The sequence below is a fragment of the Eptatretus burgeri genome, chromosome 10 (genome assembly GCF_056783735.1).
Source record: "Eptatretus burgeri isolate ZD-2024b chromosome 10, Ebu_testis_v1, whole genome shotgun sequence".
Lineage (NCBI taxonomy): Eukaryota > Metazoa > Chordata > Myxini > Myxiniformes > Myxinidae > Eptatretus > Eptatretus burgeri.
The window spans coordinates 54,735,300-54,752,319 of NC_140970.1; the positions used below are offsets into that span (position 1 = coordinate 54,735,300).

General features: G+C 48.4%; 1 protein-coding gene across 17 annotated transcripts in view; it reads right to left on the reverse strand.

Annotated features, from left to right (window-relative positions):
* Positions 1–1,654: 1,654 nt before the first annotated feature.
* The window catches only part of LOC147018605 (transcription factor 7-like 2), a 445,180-nt gene continuing 429,814 nt past the window's right edge, over positions 1,655–17,020 (reverse strand). For 5 of the 17 annotated variants that reach the window (XM_085898439.1, XM_085898437.1, XM_085898438.1 and 2 more), the window contains one exon: positions 1,655–7,244. In XM_085898439.1, the coding sequence (XP_085754565.1) occupies positions 6,482–7,244 (763 nt within the window). In that variant the 3' untranslated portion in view covers positions 1,655–6,481. Of the gene's footprint in view, positions 7,267–17,020 lie in introns of all 17 variants that reach the window. The other 12 variants (XM_085898444.1, XM_085898442.1, XM_085898448.1 and 9 more) reach the window with 6 other exon arrangements.

The following is a 17,020-nucleotide window of genomic DNA, read 5'->3' on the forward strand; positions in this document are numbered from 1 at the left end:
TGACCACCACCTTGCCTGCTTGATGGTCATCAACTATCTCAAAAGTTCTCCAGTTCACCGACAGAGAGACGGCGTGCAACCGACTTGCGGTTCTTGTTGAGGAAGGATCTCTCCCCGTCCGATCACGCTGCAACCTTATTTACCCTTTTCCAGGGGGGGGGACGCCTCCGCCCTCCCCGCTCTCCCTCACTGGACGGTTTTGGTGCGCAGAATCGCTCGTCGCCCTGTCATTGGCCAAAACGAGCGGCAAGTTTGTCGATTGGCCCGGGGGCGTGGTGACGTCACGTGGACCCCTTTCTCACCGTCGCGGGGTCTGATTGGCTGAGCGGCGGCCACCTCACTCATAGCACGCCGATTGGTCGAGGGCCGCCACGAGGATCCTCCTTGAACTCCGCCCACCATGGCATCGGCCAGAACGAGGTGAAGGTGAGGGTGATGCTGGCGTTGTTGCAGTTGATGTTAGTGGTGTAAAAATAAAAGAAAACCCTGACTATCAAAGTTACTTCGCAGCACATGTACATTCAATTACCCATTAGACACGGGACGGGGACCCTAACTAAAAACACATACTTACTGATATAACTGTTCTATAGGACCTGTATGTTGAGTGCTCATGGCTTCCAGATTAGCAACAATATATATATATATATATATATATATATATATATATATATATATATATATATATATATATATATATATATATATATATATAAATATATATATACACATACATATATATGTATTATATTAAAACAAAAAAAGGCACAGTTAACCAATAAATAAAACTGAACACCACTCTCCAGTTTTGAAACAAATGAGAAGAGCAGCGTCAGCTTCAGGCAACGTTTCACTTGTGATTCACAAGGTTTGACAAGCCAAATAAAACCAAGCTAGTGTGTGTGTGTGTGTGTGTGTGTGTGTGTGTGTGTGTGTGTGTGTGTGTGTGTGTGTGTGTGTGTGTGTGTGTGTGTGTGTGTGTGTGTGTGTGTGCACATGGCTGTTTTATTGTTAATTTTGTGGACCACTCAATCTACTTCGGATCGCGCATGGAACTCTTTTTTGTGGTTAAAACAAGAGAAAGCCATGCCATCATCATTGGTTTACTTCTCATTCCCATTTTGCAAATGTCATGATCTGGTATTGTAATGGTGCACCATCAGTGGTGAGGACTGTCACCCCCTTTTTTTTTTTTCCTGTTGACGTGTTTCCAGTTAAGCACCTGCGAGAGCTCATGGGTGGTGTATGGGGTATGGTTGGCTTGTCAATCATCTTGGTTTTCCACCATCCCCTTCTTGATGCGTTTATTAGTGTATTTTCTTGAGTTGGGAGATCAATCGTTTCACTGGTTATACACCCTCCCAACTCAATATAATATTGCCCCTTTTTAAAATAATACTGCCCAGGGGTATTGCCCCTATTTTTTTCATGTGTATCTATGTCGAAGTGATGGGTGGATAATGTAAGCAGATCACACAAAAAGGTTAAACAAAGCAGTCGTCTAAAAATGAAATTGCCAATTTTCAGCGGGCGAAGCACCACCCGTTATTTTCCATCCAACTGACTTCAAATTTGAACAATATTGCATACTGCTTCATTTAAATGATTATTCGAATATTTTTTAGGTGAAAAGGTCAAACGTCAACTCAAGGTGTGTGTGTGTGTGTGTGTGTGTGTGTGTGTGTGTGTGTGTGTGTGTGTGTGTGTGTGTGTGTGTGTGTGTGTGTGTGTGTGTGTGTGTGTGTGTGTTTAGGGGGGGATGGTCTTGCAGGTATCGTGTTTAGCATGGTGTGCACCTTGTTACTTGCAAAATCAATGATTTTCAAGTATATTGGTCATCAACTTTATTACTTGCAAAATCGATTATTTTTCAAGCACGGTATATTGGTCGGTTGACTTTGTTATTCTGTTTGTCTGTCAAACGCCTACAGGTCACCATTTTAAAACGATCTTCTCACATTTTCTGTCTTGCTTTCTGTCTCGTCTGCTGTGGCCGCACAAGAGCAGTCGGCGATGACAAGTCTCAAACAACCGTTCTTTTCAGAGCAAACCCCACAGACATGTACTTCTTTCCATTTTCTTTTCTGCACCTCATCTGCATTTCGCTTGCACCTCACCTATCACACCACCTCTGACCATGCACCACTAGACACTCAGTTTTCCTCCCTTTCCCCATCCTCAATGACTGGGTTGTGTTTGTCTGTCGACCATGCCTGGTAATAAGGAGGTCGCAAAACACCTTAAACTCTCTCTTTCTCTCTAACTTTAAACGGTGTATATTTCTGATGGCACCTGCCTCAAGAGTGTGGAAGTTCATTATAATTGGTAGAGATCTGCCCCGTGTCTCTTGTGCTTTTGTAAATATTTGCATTTCTCTTGCTTCACTTGTAATAAACTTGCTTGTATAAATGTACCCAGTTCGTAGCGTCTTTTCTCTATTGGTCGAGCATGGTCTGCATATAGAGTTAGCCAGGAAGTTTTACCCCACCAATTTGCTCTTGTTAGCCGGTGCTTTACTTGGCTGCACCTGATACAGTAAGTTAACTCGAATACGCAGACTCTTGATGCTGAAAATCCACCAGAAATGGTAACACAGGAAGTAGTGCGAACCCTGCCAGGATTTGCAGTTCCAATCGGCGCTTGTGGTTGATTAGCAACAAGCTGGCGTCTGGAGTTATCCGTACTCGGTGGCCTCAGGACTGGGCATTACAGAGGGATCTGAGTGCTTCCCCTCATGGTGAGCCTCGAACCCCAGATCCGTAACAATTTGTGGACAAGGCTTGGCCCACGGTGAGGTGGAGAAGTTCGTCAGGGCAGGCTGTTTCATCCTTGTGCCTGTGGACATGGCTCGGCCCATGATGAGGTGGAGCGGTTCGTCGGGGCGGGCTGAGTCTCACCCTTGTGCCTGTGGACATGGCTCGGCCCGCGGTGAGGTAGAGCGGTTCGTTGGGGAGGGCTGCGTTTTGTCACAGGTGTGGAAATATCGATTAAAGGCAAAACTGGGGATGAGAGCCCATCAGAGCCAGTAGCGGCAGTAACAGCGGTCTCCAAGCCAAACCAGCAGCGCCATCTTGCCACCAGAATTACCACAATTAATTACCAGGAAGTGACGTTGGTTGCCTGAGTATGTAATATTCAGTCAATTCCAAGGTTATTGCCAAAACATGCACATGAAGCTGTTTCACAAAAGTTTAAAATGAACTTAAAATAGTAATTATTAGCTGCATATGCAATAGGAATGATCCTTGTAATTATTTATCAAAGTTCAACTGGACGTCAATCTGGAGAGAAGTGTCTGAAGAAGAACCTCAACATGAGAAACAATTGCATTGGCAATCATCATGACTATATATCGTTCCCTTTTCCAGTAAATAGCAATCAGGTATTTTGATTATAAAATCGAATAACAAGAAAGTGGAGGAAGTTGGCACAAAAATGTGCTGGGATACCTAGAGAACCACTACTGTTGTTTAACGATGAATATTTAAAAACTTTGGCCAAACCGACAGTACAAATGCAGCTGCAAATAAGAAGGGCACTTGGTAGAGCGCATACCTTCACCACGTAATGCCTGATCCACGACAACATATAGGGCCCAATACATTTTTGAAATATCATGCTATATATCGTTTTTGGTCATCTCTATCAATGGTGAAGAATCACTTTAAAAATTAAATAATTCTCGTATCCAGATCAGGATCTTCACCAAAATCGAATCAATTTGTCGTGGTCACACACCCAACCTGTCCACCAAGTTTCATATGAATCTGTCCAAACTTTTTGAGATAACGTGCTATATATTAGTTTAGCCTTATCTCTCAATGGTGAAGAATCATTTAAAAAATTCTAGTCGTCGGGTCCAGATCCGGATCTTCACCAAAATCGAATAAATTTGTCCTTGACACACACCGAACCTGCCCACCAAATTTCATCGGGATCCGCCCACAAGTTTTAGAGACATCCTGCACACAGACAGACAGACAAATAAACAAACAAGAAGACGACGTCGTGCAGAGCACGATACTTGCAAAATCCATCAAACAAATTTGACCTCAAAAATAATTGGTGGTTGAATTCAATGACTAAATATGCAACTCCTCTTCAAATTTCAAGTAAATCGGATGAAAATTGACAATTCTACAAATGCGGCCTATGTTGTCCTTTTAGCCTACGTTGACCTAAATAATAATTGGTGGTTGAATTCAGTGACCTGATTTGCAAATCCTCTTCAAATTTCAAGTCAACCAGATGAAAATTGAGGATTTTAATGTCACCCAAATTGTTGACCTTGGGTCTATGTTGACCTTTTGGTTAATGTTGACCTTAAAAGTATTTGGCTAGTTAAATTCAGTGAAATATAAATCCTCTTCAAATTTCAAATCAATCGGATGAAAATTGAGGATTTTAGAAATCTAACCAAAGTTGTTGACCTTTGGCCTTCTGTTATCTTTTGACCTCAAAAACAATAGGCTTCTTCCTTATGACAAACTCTACCATGTGGTGAAGTTTCGTGAAGATCGGTTTAAAATTGTGACCTGTAGGCGACAAACAGACATACAACCAGACAGAATATCAAAATCGACTAACCGGTATATGCTTGAAAAATCCTCCATTTTGCAAGTTACAAACAAACAAACAGACAGACAGAGAGGGGGTGAAAACATAACCTCCTTCACCTTCGGTGGCAGAGGTTAACATAGCAACTGCATTCAGTCATTTAACTAAATGGCCAGGAGAGGGATAATCTTGTCAGAGTGGTCGATTAATCCAGATCGGAGGATAAAGATTTCTCATTTGCACTGACTGGAAAGCGATTGCGCGCTTTAGGACAAGACTTGCTCGGTCATTCGTAAAAAATAAATACAACTGCCTCTGGAAATTATTTCGGCAACAAGTGAAGAATCACAAGTTCAATCGCATCATCCGTGCTATTCACTTTGGGAAAATTAAACTGGTTACATCACACTGGTTAAATACGCTTCACAGTTATGTAATCAAAATGATTGGAATTGCTTTACACAAGGGTTCCCTTGCCATTTTATTTTTTTGGAGAAATGCATGCTACAAGTGTACTGAGGTTAAACATGATATAAAAACCAGGACAACATTGCAGTTTTATCTTCCGGAACCTGAAAATAGCAACACATCACAAAAATCATAACGACACAAACGGTGTGTTTACACAAAGAAAAAAAAACTCTTACATATCTGCGATGTCAAGAGAATCCTGGTCCTGTCTCATCTACACTCTAATAATGTACAAAATAGTTAAAATGGACATCTCGCACACTTAAACCTGCGTTTGTTGACAGCGCAAAGTTATTCCGATCGGTCATTTAGCAAAGCGTATTACAAAAAAAGGATCACTTTATTGTTTTAATTTTTTTTGGCCACGGTCACGTAAAAACGTATTTCTCTTTAAAACGACGATATAAAAATCTTACAATTACAATAATAAACTGGAAAAAGGGGGGTAAAAACCTAAGTAGCGGCGGCCAGCCAAAGCAATAAATATGCGTAAAGCTACCGCCGGTCAGTTACAGCGATCTGGCTTTGAGAGCTAAGCAAAAAATACAAGGCTAACGCGGTAATAAAACTAAAAAATAAAAATAAAAAAATAAAAGAAGTAGATAAAAATATCACAACAATGTAGATTCAGACCTGTTGCATTTCTGGCAAACTTTTTGCAAATTCCTAGTGTTAAAACATCGGCACAGTTTCATTTAAAGCCACGAGAATGTTTCGTGTTCTGTTTCTCCTTTCCGCCCAGAAACCACCAACAGGATCCGAGTATCGACCAGTCTAGCAACAAAAATGATATGGAAAAGCTCCAACTTCAATTAGTAAACAGTGTCAAGAGATTTAAAGAAAACCGAAATGTGCTTTTGTCACGGAGCTTTAGCCAGGGTCAAATATTGACCAAGTATTTTTTTTTTACAATTTCAGGCCAAGAAGAAAAAAAAGGCCTCAATCTGCTCTTCTGTATCCCGATGTTGAGGCCGGAGAATCGGCGAGCGACCACGGCACGTAATGGGGATCGTTTGAGAGGCCGTTTTAGACAGTGTTGGGCAGCCATGCATTCATTTGATCTGTTTGAGTAATGTGAGACAAATGTACAAAAACAAGAAAGGTTTTGTGCATAGAGAGTGGTGAGTTTGTGGGTGAGTGGAGAAGAATGGCAAGGTGGAGGTGAAGAGAACATGCAAAAAAAGGAAAAACAAATGCAAACCTTCATTGTGATAATCAATTACTTCTGGGCTTTGAGGACAAAAAAAAAAAAACAACAGCTATTGTTTGTAAAGAAGTGCATAAAATAAAAATGTGGTTACAAAGTATGGTGGTAAGGAAATGTGAGGTGGCATCATGAGGCTCGGAGGATGATGTCCAGGTAGATTTTTAAGGAGCAATTTGTGAGCTATGGCAATGTCTGATATGTTTCGAAGAACAAGAATAAAAAAAGCAGTTTGTACAGCAAGAACTACTATTTTGCAGACTTTGTGACAAGTGAGAGTGGTTGCGATTGTGCCATCAGCAGTGCTGGGTGGAAAGGTAGTGCGGGGTGCGCTGCGTGAAATTGGAACGCTGCCGTGGGTGGGGCGTGTCGAGGTGGAGAGAATGCTAGTGGGCTGGATGGCGAGAATGGGGGTGTTGCAGCCATATGGACACTGTGAGCTGAAAATGGTGGTGGGTGTGTGAAGGTGGGTATGGATGCTGCATGAGGTGAGTGTGGCCCTGCGCCGGGCAACATGTGCGTTAACCCAAGAGAGAATGGCGAGTGGGGGAAAAGGTCAGGTGATGGCTTTGTTGATGACGGAATATCAGCTGGACGGTTACACCTCGGAGATTCTGACTTGGAAGCGATGACATTTTCCACAGCACCATTTGATCGAGGGCTGCTTGATGGGTTTCTCTTGAGCGGACTTGCACCAATGGCTGCATGCCCTGTTGGGGTTTGCAACTGTTCTGAGTTGTTACCCGAAGATCTGCCAAAAAGGTCCAATGCCGTTGGAGAAATTGAAGAAAGGCCAGCAGTGTCCGATTTCGAATGGAAACCTGGCATGTAGGCACTTGGAGCAGGAGTGCTGGAACCACGATGGCCAAGCGTCGGGGACTGAGAAGCTGCCCCCGTAGTTTGGCGAAGGGCAGGCGAAGTTGGTGGAGAGGTGTTCACGCTTTCGTCGGAAGAGTGATGGCCGGTGCAGCAGTCGTCATCAAATGGGTAGCGAGCACATTTCTTTTTCCGCCTGGAAACAGGGATAGAGTCATCTGTGAACAGAGGGTAGAGCAACCAACTGGCTGTGGAAAAACAATACCATAACTACCTTCAGAGGCTGTTTTTTTATATAATCTTACACCACTTTCACCTTACATGATGAAATATCCATCCTCCCGCCAAACCATAACCCAACCAACATCACTCAACACCAAACATAGCCTCCTACATGGTTTGTAAACAAAGTACCGCATAACTATTTGTATGTGTGACACTTATTTGAAATGTCTAACGCTCACGCTGTGATGGAGTGGTGATCGATCCAAGATTAGCCCGAGTCTTGAAACGTTTCTCGACTCGTTGTGAATGCCACAACATTGTCAAGAGTATGGGTCTCGAATTATTGTTATTAAAGCTCATTACCAGCGGCACATCAGTATGACCTGTGAATTATTTTCCACACAATGCATCAAAAGTATCATGCAAGCACTTCTCTCCTGCACACATTTATCCAAAGTTGACTTTTGGACATGTGGGTAGATGGAAGGCCAGATAATGAATGCCAGACCTGAGCAACAATTTTTATCACTGAGTATATTATCGGGAAAAATATATATCCCACAACTTTCTGGAACAATATTTTGTGCACAGACTTCACCACGAGATGTCTGTGTGCGCAAGTCTATGGAAGGGAATTGCATTTTAATTGGTAACATGTAAAGCAACTGCAACATCTTATCTCAAAACAAATTAATGTGCAATTCAAACAGACGTGTGTGAAAGCAATTGATTAATATAAAAGGAAATTAAAGCTGCAAAATTCAGAGGTTGGTGATTGTTGTTTTTATTGTACAACAACAGTGAACCAAAAGCATACTTGCTGAAAAAAACCCAGAATCACTGTGTGTGTATATGTATGTATGTATATATACTGTATACGTATATGTAAAAAAGCTATCTAAATACAAATATATATATATATATATATATATATATATATATATATATATATATATATATATAAATATATATATATATATATAAATATATATATATACATATATATATATATATATATATATATATATATATATATATATATATGTATATATACATATATACATATATATATATATATATATATATATATTGTTGTGGTTACCAAATTCGCAAACCACCATTCAGGTCCCTTAGGTGAGGTATCTCGGTAAGTACATGTGTAGTTAGGCCCAAACCCGTTGTCTAGTGGGAATACATGTCATTTATGCGAGCTGCGACTCTTCAGGATAGCCGTTTTTCTTTTACTATCTTTATTTTGGACCAACCGCCATGATTACCACCACAACCACAACATCAACCACCAACCACAACGCCGCTTCACCATAACCGCCACGACCTTCACGTCACACCTCGCAACCGTAGCATCGCCACCCTTCTTGCCCCGCTGTGGGTACCGGTGTTGGACTTGTGCAGGGCGCGCGTCGAACAGCGTGTACAAAATCACGGATTTTGTGCTTCAAAAACGGATCAAAAACGACACACGCCCACTTTTTGCCGTCCAATCGGTGAGCGAGGGGCGATTTGGCCCCGCCTCCAGGACGATCGATATATGCAAATTTGTGGATCAAAAAGCCTTCACGCCCACTTTTTCTCGGGCCAATGGGGAGCGAGGTGAAAGGTCAAAGGGAGGGGGTCAAAGGCGAAGCTACGGGGGGATAAAAGGACCGTGTTCGTCAGTCAGGAGTGTGGAGAGTCAGAAGAGTCCAGAAGAGGAGAGTCCAAAGAAGAGTCCAGAGTCGGTCGGAGAGTCAAGAGGAGGAGAGTCGGAGAGTCCAGAGGAGGAGAGTCGGAGAGTCCAGAGGCGGAGAGTAGGAGAGTCGGAAGCAGAGGGTCAAGACTTCGCGGGCGGAGGAGCTGCTCGTCGTGTGCGTTGGAGTCGGAACGGAGGGGACGAGCTGTGGAAAGGCGGCGACACCAGACGAGGGGGTGCTCGCGTCGTGCAGGGAGCTGCACCCGAGGGAGGCCGACAGCGCGACCTGGCCGAGGTGGAGACGCACACCAGGGATAATAAAGATCCTCTATACCCCGAGCATCAGCAACCCCCTCCTGTTTCCCCCCGCGCTGAGATAGTGCGACCAAGGGGGCCCCTTTCCCACCCCCTGCCAGACACTGTCCGCGAGGTCCGCGGGGTTGGGGCGCCATCGCCGCTCCGCGTCTCATCACCAGACGGGTAGGCGCGACCCGGTCTCGGCCTCAGGCCCGCCTCATTCTTGGGGGTATTCTTTTCCTTGGTTTTGGGTATGTGTTGTCGGCGCCGTCTGTGAAGTAGAATTGTATAAGTGTTGCCGTGTGCTCGGTAGTCGGTATTAGCTCTGCATTGTTTTCGCTTTTATATTTGCTTTTTGTGTAAATGGAATTGTGTTTTTTCTGTGTGCTTTTGGTGGAATTGTATATGTGTGCTCCCGTGTGCCGCGAATAAATGTGCTTTGTGTTGAACTGTTTCCCGCTTCGCTTCGTCATTTCTCCCATTGAACCCTCATCTTGCTTCACGTAAAGGGTTGGTAGTGGGCTGAATACGCCCGATAATTAATCGAACCGTCGAGGTCGACGATAACACCGCTCGGTTATTCTGATAGTACGGAACGGGTCGCTTAAGTGGCCCGTGTCCGAAGTCGACCTGCGGCGAGGTGCGATCGCCCGGTCTACCCTCCGCGTGGGTACTTAGGTAGGTCGGGTCGGCGAGCAACCCTATCCCACGCGGGGGCTGATTGGCTCGATCGCGGTGAGACCGAAAGGTCCACCCGTGACTGGTTCCCGGCGTTAGTCCGAGAGGGTCACGACTGGATTGTCCGTCCGGTGGGCGACGTGCCGCGATTCGAGTTACGTGGCCGTCAGCACGCCGGCGGGCGCGAATACCACAACACTGGTGTCAGGTCGTGCGATACAAATTCATCGCCCTCCTCGCGGCACTGGTATTGGAGAACGGGACAACGGGCTCTCCTGTCTCCAGCTAAATTCACGGGAATCGGTCCAGGGGTGAGAGAAGCGACCCCCGATTCCCTCCAAATTACGAGCGAGCGAAATTAACCCTTCACGAGAAGCAAGATGGCGTCTCAAGGCGAGCGGGAGCCGGGGGTATTAGAAATGTATATGTGTAGTAATGTAGAATCCATGGTCCAGGATGGAATCCCCGAGCAGGAAATGTTGATTGTGCAGGAACACGGACTCGACCAACTGAACCCAGAGCCCGAAATGGGTGCGGCAGCGGCCGCGGTGTATGACACCTCCCCCCCCCTCTCCACCAAAACCCTTCCCCAACCCTTGCCGAAACGGCTCAGCTGAGTGCATCCAACATGGCCCAGCTATGCGCCATGCTGGCGGCAATGAACACCAAGATGAATGCGAAAATGATCGAAAAAATGGATGCAAATACAAACGAAATGAAAGGCATGAACAAACAAATGATCGAAAAAATGGATGCGAATATGAAAAACGAAATGAAAGGCATGAACGAAAAGATGGATGCGAATACACAAAAATTGGATGCGAATACACAACAAATGAACGGAATGGAAACAAACATGAAGGAGGAAATGAAAAAGTTCCGGGGTGAGACGCAGAACATGGGCCGATGCCTGCAGGCGGGCATGAAGGCCGTGACAAAGGAAATAATAGTTGAGACAAGGGAGGTAAAGGGTGAAGAGTTGGCAGAGACACGGGAGATAGAAAAAATAGAGGAAAGACTACACGAGGAAGACGGGGTAAGTGACGCACACACACACACAGAGGTACTGGAGGATAATGGGGGTGAGCTGGCGGACTGGGTGGAGACCCAGTGCGAGCACCTGGATGGCCTCCTCCAGGAACGAGGGGAGGGAGTATGCCCCCTTGAGGCGAGTCACGACCAGGTGAGTTCGGTCGTGCTTTGCGAGGTTGAGGGGGCGAGTGCTGTGGACGGGTGCACGGAGAGCTTGGGGGGTATAGAGGCCCCGGAGACCCTTGTGGGGACACGAACCCCCAGTGTAGTTGTCCCTGTGTGTGTGGTGCAAGGGGTGAGTGCGTCCCCGTGTGTGGAAGCGACCCCGTGTGTGAGTGGTGTGGTGGCGATGGTGCCGGAGTACGTGCTTCCCAGCACGCCGTGTGTGGATGAGGCACGGAGTGTGAGTGAGGCACCGCGGGTTAGTGCCCCCGCGTGTGTGGGTGAGGCACCGTGTGTGAGTGAGGCCGTGTGTGTGAGTGAAACGGCCAGTGTGAGTGAGGCACCGCGGGTTAGTGCCCCCGCGTGTGTGGGTGAGGCACCGTGTGTGGATGAGGCACCGCGGTTGAGTGCCCCCGCTTGTATGAGTGGGGCACGGTGTGTGGAAGAGACCGCGTGTTTGAGTGTCGCCGTGTGTATGAGTGAGGTACCGCGGGTGAGTTCCCCCGCGTGTGTGAGTGAGGCACGGAGTGTGGATGAGGCACCGCGGGTGAGTGCCCCCGCGTGTGTAAGTAGTATGGTTTGTGTGAGTGGTGAGGCACCGTGCGTGAGTGAACGGCCGTGTGCAAGGTCGTTGTGTGCAAGGGAGACCGTGTGTGTGAGAGAGCGGTATGTGAGGGAGATGTCGGTTGGCATGCGGGAGCACGCAGCCGCATCTCCCGGTGTGAATGTGATGGTGTGGACTGTGTGCGTCGTAACACGCAGGTGTGCGTGTGTGGAATGGAGACGGAGACGGCGACAGAGGAGAGAAAGCCGAGTAGCGGCTGTAGTTGTTTCGGGGACCGTGCCGGGTTCACCCAGCAGTGAGCACGCGGTTCGTGCTGTGCAACGCACGAGACCGCCACGTGCTCGCTTGCGAGAGTGAAGTCCCGGTCCGGAAACGCACGCGGTGGATTTGCCGATCCCGCGGACGGACAAAGTTTAGGCAGGTAAATGGATTTGGACCGGACGGGTTCTCCACGCGATCGTGTGTGTTAAGCTCCAACGGGCAAAGCACATGTGTTCGCGTGGGGAACCCCTCGAGACGTGGGGCTTGTGTTTTTTTTATTGCGCACGGTGACGTCATGGCTGCACGTGTGGTTGGAATCCGGCAGGAGGGGTATCCCGGCCGGATGGTACCGTCCAAGGAGGGACGAGGTACACGTGCAGCTGCATGACGTCACGGGCAGGTGCAAAGTGCGCGAGCTCTGAGTTGCCGCGCAGGTGCTGCGCATGTAAAGAGAAAAAAAACAAAAAACAGCAAGCCTCACTTTCGGGTGTACAGGATTCCTGGGCAAGGGGTGGAAGACCCCCTTGACCCTGGGCACAGGATGGAAACTAGTTAGGGGGAAGGGTTAGCTTAGCTAGACCGACTTCATGGGGCAGGGGTAAGTCCTCATGGAGTCCGTGGAATGGATTAGTTAGAGGGATTGTAGCCAGATTTAGGTTGGGAAATTGATTAATGGAATTATTTGGAGACCGTGACAGACTTGTGAATGTGTAGTGGGGACGTAGCTTAGCTACGTAGTGTTAAAAGGAACGTGCTGTAGTTTAAGGGACGACGTGGGAGCACGAGTTAGTTAGGGGATGTAGTTAGGAGATTGGCAGAGTTCAGCGGTGAGTGTGTTGAAGAGTTGGTGAGTGAAGTGGAAGCATGTGCTTGGTGAGTGAGTGAGGCCAGCGGGTCTGTGTGAGTGGAGCGAATGGGGAATGCATGGTGCGATGAGTGATTGGGGGGAGGAGTGACTCCCGCCCAAGGGACCCCGGGGTCAGTGTAGAGTGAGTTAGGGGGTCAGTCAAATTGAAAAATGGAGGTCGTTTTGCTGTTGGTGTGAATGTAGGCTCGAAACCCGTTTGGAGGGGTGCAGGAGCCCTGTTGACGGGCTTGGGAGCGTGGCTGCGAAAGGTGAGTATCGCTGAGTGGGTACCCCGGGCACCAGGCTAGTCGGCCGTGGTAGGCCAAGGGCCCATGGGGGGCCGGGATAGAGTAGTGGGCACGGGTGCGCCTGCTTGGTGCGGGGGCCCGGGGCGCCATTAGCCGCGTGGGCAGTGTTGTGGGCACGGGTGACCCTCGGAAAGGGGCCCGGGAGGCCGGCCTGCCACGTGTGCGTTTCAGGGGAGGTGCCATGGGGGGCACTCCCCGGTGTTAGGGAGCTGGTAGGCTCGGAGGCAGTGTAGTGCCCGGGGGTGCCATAGCGGGAGATTCGGCAGAGGGTCGTGCCTGCCAAAGGGAGCCACGTGTCCCAGCCAGGAGACCGTGTGAGGGCACGGAGAGAAAATTGAGGGGCGAGGCCCGAAATTGTGAGGACACCAACACAGGCGACGGGAATCTGGGTTGTTAGAACCAATAGTTTAAGCGAGAGGCGCTTGTTGAAAGCCCCGGGGTAGTTTAAGAGTTAATGGTTAGGGTAGATTAGGAGATGTACCCCTCCGCACCATCCATCCCCTCGCTGTCGTTGTGGGCCGCTGGACCCACTTGGTGTTAAGATCGCCGAACTCTGGGGAGGCCATTCTGAGGCTTCGTTGGGCCTCGACACAGGACGTTAGCTCTCCCTTGTTCCCCTCCGGGAAGGGAACGTAGGGGTTGGGAGTAGGCTAGGTGACAGGATAGGTTAGCCGAACAAGGACGATAAAGGGGGTTAGGGGACGATTTATAGTGGGGAAGTAAAAGTAAAAACAAAAAAATAAGTTGGGGCTAAATTGGGGTTTGACAAATTAAGGGAGTGGGTATGTACAGTGACAGGCAAAGGCGATAGGTGGGAGGGAGACAGGTAGGTAGGTCCGAGCCCGCCTTCCAAGTGGCCAGCACCACCGCACTCCCTCCACCAACCTCCACTGAACGGCAAAGGCTGGCCAGCTTCATCGGCTGGCTGTTTTTCTTCAAGGCCTGTGCCGGCCAACTTCATCGGCAGCTGTTGTTTTGCTGCAAGGCCTGTGCCATCGGCTGGTCGTGTTTTGCTTCAAGGCCTGTGCCGGCCACTTCATCTGCAGCTGCTGTACTTCAAGGCCTGTGCCGGCCAGTTCATCTGCCCGCTGTGTTTGCCTGCAACGGTCTTCTTCTGCGGGCTGTGTTTGCCTGCAGCGGCCTTCTTCTGCGGGCTGTGTTTGCCTGCTTGCCTTTGCCATGCCATGCCCACTGCCCACGTTCACCAGCCCCGTTCAATTTTTGCATTGCCCCGCCCTGTTCATTTCCATGTGCGCCAGGATCAGAAAGCAACAGTTTGCAAGCTGCAAGAACTGCCCTGTTGGCAGCTACAACACGGGCCTGCAGTGGCGGCCCGTGCACCGTGTTTGTGTTCATGCATCCATTCGTTGTGCTCATTGCGTGTGCCACTTGAGCTGGCACGGAGACTGCGTTTGTGCAGCCCATGCACCGTTGTGGTTCACTGCATTCAGTTCAAACCGTTCATGCATCCATTCGTTGTGCTCATTGCGTGTGCCACTTGAGCTGGCACGGAGACTGCGTTGTGCAGCCCATGCACCGTTGTGGTTCACTGCGTTCAGTTCAAAAGGGAAGGCCTTGGACTGCGTGTGAGCAGCCAGCCACGTTCCCTGTCACCTGCATTGTTTGAGCCAGAGACTGCATGTGGGCAGCCTGGTTCCCTGCTAACTGCTTTTCTTTTGCAGAGTTCAATGATCCTGGGCCATGGTTTAGTGTAAAATTTGTAAGTTAAGGTTAAGATGTACTGTAAATATGAGTGCGCCCCCGGCATGTATGTCTTAGCGCCGGCAATTTTATTTAAGTCGTCCGTGTGAGTGAGTTTGTTTAGATAGTTACGCAGCCCTCAGGTTATTTATTTTGGGGACACGAATACCATGAATGTCGCACTCAGGGATCCGTAGGTAAAATGTACTAGGGGAAAACTACACATGATGGCACACGAAAATTTGACGACTCAGGACGAGTCTGTAAAAAGGGGAGGGGGTAGTGTTGTGGTTACCAAATTCGCAAACCACCATTCAGGTCCCTTAGGTGAGGTATCTCGGTAAGTACATGTTTAGTTAGGCCCAAACCCGTTGTCTAGTGGGAATACATGTCATTTATGCGAGCTGCGACTCTTCAGGATAGCCGTTTTTCTTTTACTATCTTTATTTTGGACCAACCGCCATGATTACCACCACAACCACAACATCAACCACCAACCACAACGCCGCTTCACCACAACCGCCACGAACTTCACGTCACACCTCGCAACCGTAGCATCGCCACCGTTCTTGCCCCGCTGTGGGTACCGGTGTTGGACTCGTGCAGGGCGCGCGTCGAACAGCGTGTACAAAATCACGGATTTTGTGCTTCAAAAACGGATCAAAAACGACACACGCCCACTTTTTGCCGTCCAATCGGTGAGCGAGGGGCGATTTGGCCCCGCCTCCAGGACGATCGATATATGCAAATTTGTGGATCAAAAAGCCTTCACGCCCACTTTTTCTCGGGCCAATGGGGAGCGAGGTGAAAGGTCAAAGGGAGGGGGTCAAAGGCGAAGCTACGGGGGGATAAAAGGACCGTGTTCGTCAGTCAGGAGTGTGGAGAGTCAGAAGAGTCCAGAAGAGGAGAGTCCAAAGAAGAGTCCAGAGTCGGTCGGAGAGTCAAGAGGAGGAGAGTCGGAGAGTCCAGAGGAGGAGAGTCGGAGAGTCCAGAGGCGGAGAGTAGGAGAGTCGGAAGCAGAGGGTCAAGACTTCGCGGGCGGAGGAGCTGCTCGTCGTGTGCGTTGGAGTCGGAACAGAGGGGACGAGCTGTGGAAAGGCGGCGACACCAGACGAGGGGGTGCTCGCGTCGTGCAGGGAGCTGCACCCGAGGGAGGCCGACAGCGCGACCTGGCCGAGGTGGAGACGCACACCAGGGATAATAAAGATCCTCTATACCCCGAGCATCAGCAACCCCCTCCTGTTTCCCCCCGCGCTGAGATAGTGCGACCAAGGGGGCCCCTTTCCACCCCCTGCCAGACACTGTCCGCGAGGTCGGGGCGCCATCGCCGCTCCGCGTCTCATCACCAGACGGGTAGGCGCGATCCGGTCTCGGCCTCAGGCCCGCCTCATTCTTGGGGGTATTCTTTTCCTTGGTTTTGGGTATGTGTTGTCGGCGCCGTCTGTGAAGTAGAATTGTATAAGTGTTGCCGTGTGCTCGGTAGTCGGTATTAGCTCTGCATTGTTTTCGCTTTTATATTTGCTTTTTGTGTAAATGGAATTGTGTTTTTTCTGTGTGCTTTTGGTGGAATTGTATATGTGTGCTCCCGTGTGCCGCGAATAAATGTGCTTTCTGTTGAACTGTTCTCCTGCTTCGCTTCGTCATTTCTCCCATTGAATCCCCATCTTGCTTCACGTAAAGGGTTGGTAGTGGGCTGAATACGCCCGATAATTAATCGAACCGTCGAGGTCGACGATAACACCGCTCGGTTATTCTGATAGTACGGAACGGGTCGCTTAAGTGGCCCGTGTCCGAAGTCGACCTGCGGCGAGGTGCGATCGCCCGGTCTACCCTCCGCGTGGGTACTTAGGTAGGTCGACCCGGCGAGCAACCCTATCCCACGCGGGGGCTGATTGGCTCGATCGCGGTGAGACCGAAAGGTCCACCCGTGACTGGTTCCCGGCGTTAGTCCGAGAGGGTCACGACTGGATTGTCCGTCCGGTGGGCGACGTGCCGCGATTCGAGTTACGTGGCCGTCAGCACGCCGGCGGGCGCGAATACCGCAACAATATATATATATATCCATACATATATATCCATACATCTATATCTAAAAAAAAATATATATATATATATAAATGTGTCTAAATATATCGAAATATATATGTATGTATATATATATATATATGTATATATATATATATATATATATATATATATATATATA